At 44.3% G+C, this 2,159-nt stretch overlaps 1 protein-coding gene across 1 annotated transcript; it reads left to right on the forward strand.

Annotated features, from left to right (window-relative positions):
* Positions 1-1,169: 1,169 nt before the first annotated feature.
* Positions 1,170-1,886, forward strand: LOC104806052. Its single transcript, XM_010530774.1, has one exon. It carries the CDS (start codon positions 1,170-1,172, stop codon positions 1,884-1,886), a length of 717 nt encoding a protein of 238 aa, XP_010529076.1.
* The last annotated feature ends 273 nt before the right edge of the window (positions 1,887-2,159 follow it).

Consider the following 2,159-nt stretch of genomic DNA (forward strand, 5'->3'; position numbering starts at 1 on the left):
GCGGTTCTTCCCTGCTAGCAAGACCCAGCTCGCAAAACAACAGATTAATTCATTTTTGCAAGAACCTGACGAATCACTGCACGAAGCTTGGGATCGCTTTCAAGGATACCAGAGAATCTGTCCTCACCACGGATGGGATAAAAGGTACCTTATCTCCACTTTCTTGCAGGGATTAAAGGAGGATACTCGGGTCCTTATACGAGTAGCATGTGGAGGAAGCCTCAACGAAAAGTCATTCGACTAGAGCAACAAATCAACAAGATGGCCAATGAGTGTGCTCCCTCTCACGAGTTTATCAGAAACGTTAGCCTCAAAGACAATCGTATAGGTAAGGAAAGTCTATATGAAATTCAAGCATTACGTGCAGAATTGGCAAAACTTAAAATGCAGGTTGAGAATGCCCATCAGATCTCAGACTTAGACACATCAGCCAACGGGTACATGATCGAAGATGTCTACTATGTAGATAACAACCTGTACTCGAATGTGTACAATCCGGGGTGGAAGAATCATCCAAACTTCTCGTACAAGAATTCTTCCAACGTCTTGAATACTCCCCGCATAAATTTTGGTGGTTCAGCTAATCAGGGTCTTTCTCAAGGACATCAACCTCGACCTCGAGCTCCCCCACAACATCAGAATCAGGCCATTCAACACTACCCAACACCTCTTCAATCTCAACAGAATTACGCTCTGTCTCCGCCTTCACAACAGGTAGATTTTGACCTCGATCTTAAGTCTATGTTCGCACAACTTATGCAGGGTCAAGAAGCTATTCGCACCGAGACGCGTGAACATCAACAAGAGACCGACGCCCACTTGAAGCTTGTCGATAATCAGATAGCTCAACTCGCAGCCTCTATACCTTCGCGACCTCAAGGATCACTTCCCGGGAAACCCGAGATAAATCCCAGAGAGCACTGCAATGCAGTGTTCTTGAGAAGTGGGAAGCAACTTGAGGATGTCGTCCCCCCTACTCTTGAAAAAGGTGAGTCTTCTAACTCTAGATTTGCGATCACCTCTAATATTCAGTCTGCAGATACTCCAATTAAGATGACATGTGAGGAAGAACCAAAGTATGTACCCCACCTCCCAGACCTCCTCTGGTTCCATTCCCTTCACGACTTATGCAACACAAAGAGGCCAGCCAGTTTAAGCGCTTCACGGACATGATAAAGAAATTGGAGGTCACAATACCTTTTCATGAGGTAATCACTCAAATGCCCTCCTATGCCAAATTTCTCAAGGATATTCTGGCTAGGAAGAAGACAGTGGAGAAGGAGACAATAGCATTAACCAAAAAATGCAGTGCCGTTTTTCAGCACGATTTGCCCCGTAAGATGGCAGACCCAGGTAGTTTCTCCATTCCTTGCAAACTGGGAAATCTCTTTATTGAACAAGCGTTATGTGATCTAGGAGCAAGCGTAAGCCTAATGCCATTGTCGATCTTCAAAAGTCTAGGTGTGGGTGAACTCAAACCCACACAAATGATATTACAGTTGGCAGATAGGTCGACCAAACGACCTATAGGTATACTAGAGGATATGCCACTTAAGGTCGGTGATTATTACATACCTGTCGATTTTGTGGTTCTTGATATGGATGCAGATTCAAGCATGTCTATCATTCTAGGGCATCCCTTTCTCAACACAGCAGATGTCGTCATCCACGTCAGAGCGGGTCGTCTTACTATGTCCATTGGAGACGAGACAATAGAATTCATGCTCAATCAAAATGACAATCCAGACGAAAGTGTGAAATCTATTTGTTTAGTTTATAAGCTCAAAACGCCTAAGAACCAGGACCACAGACACAAGGTTAAGAGAGGACCAGATCCAGATCGGACAAAAGGTAAGAAAGAAGGTAACATGGTTGAGGGTCACTAACTCATTAGACCATCCTGAGAACTGGCTCGAATCTAATTCATCACCACCAGATTTTTCTCTACTAGGTATGTCTCATTTCTCAAACTCCTTTCGTTGTAGAGATGCTCTTAAACTTCATGATCTAGGTTGGCAGAAGATCGATAATCTTCGCCCGTTAGACCCATCCGGTAGTTGAGAGAGTTGGGTCAAGCTAACGACCTTAAACAAGCGCTCCCGGGAGGCAACCCGAGTTTGTAGGTTAGTTTTTCTTTTCTTTTTTTTTCTTTCTGCATC

This window comes from Tarenaya hassleriana, unplaced genomic scaffold (assembly GCF_000463585.1).
Source record: "Tarenaya hassleriana unplaced genomic scaffold, ASM46358v1 Cleome114, whole genome shotgun sequence".
NCBI classification, from domain to species: Eukaryota; Viridiplantae; Streptophyta; class Magnoliopsida; order Brassicales; family Cleomaceae; genus Tarenaya; species Tarenaya hassleriana.

Bases quoted from the DNA above. Each gene is read 5' to 3' on its own strand.
- LOC104806052 (XM_010530774.1), top strand. From the start codon at position 1,170: ATGATAAAGAAATTGGAGGTCACAATACCTTTTCATGAGGTAATCACT.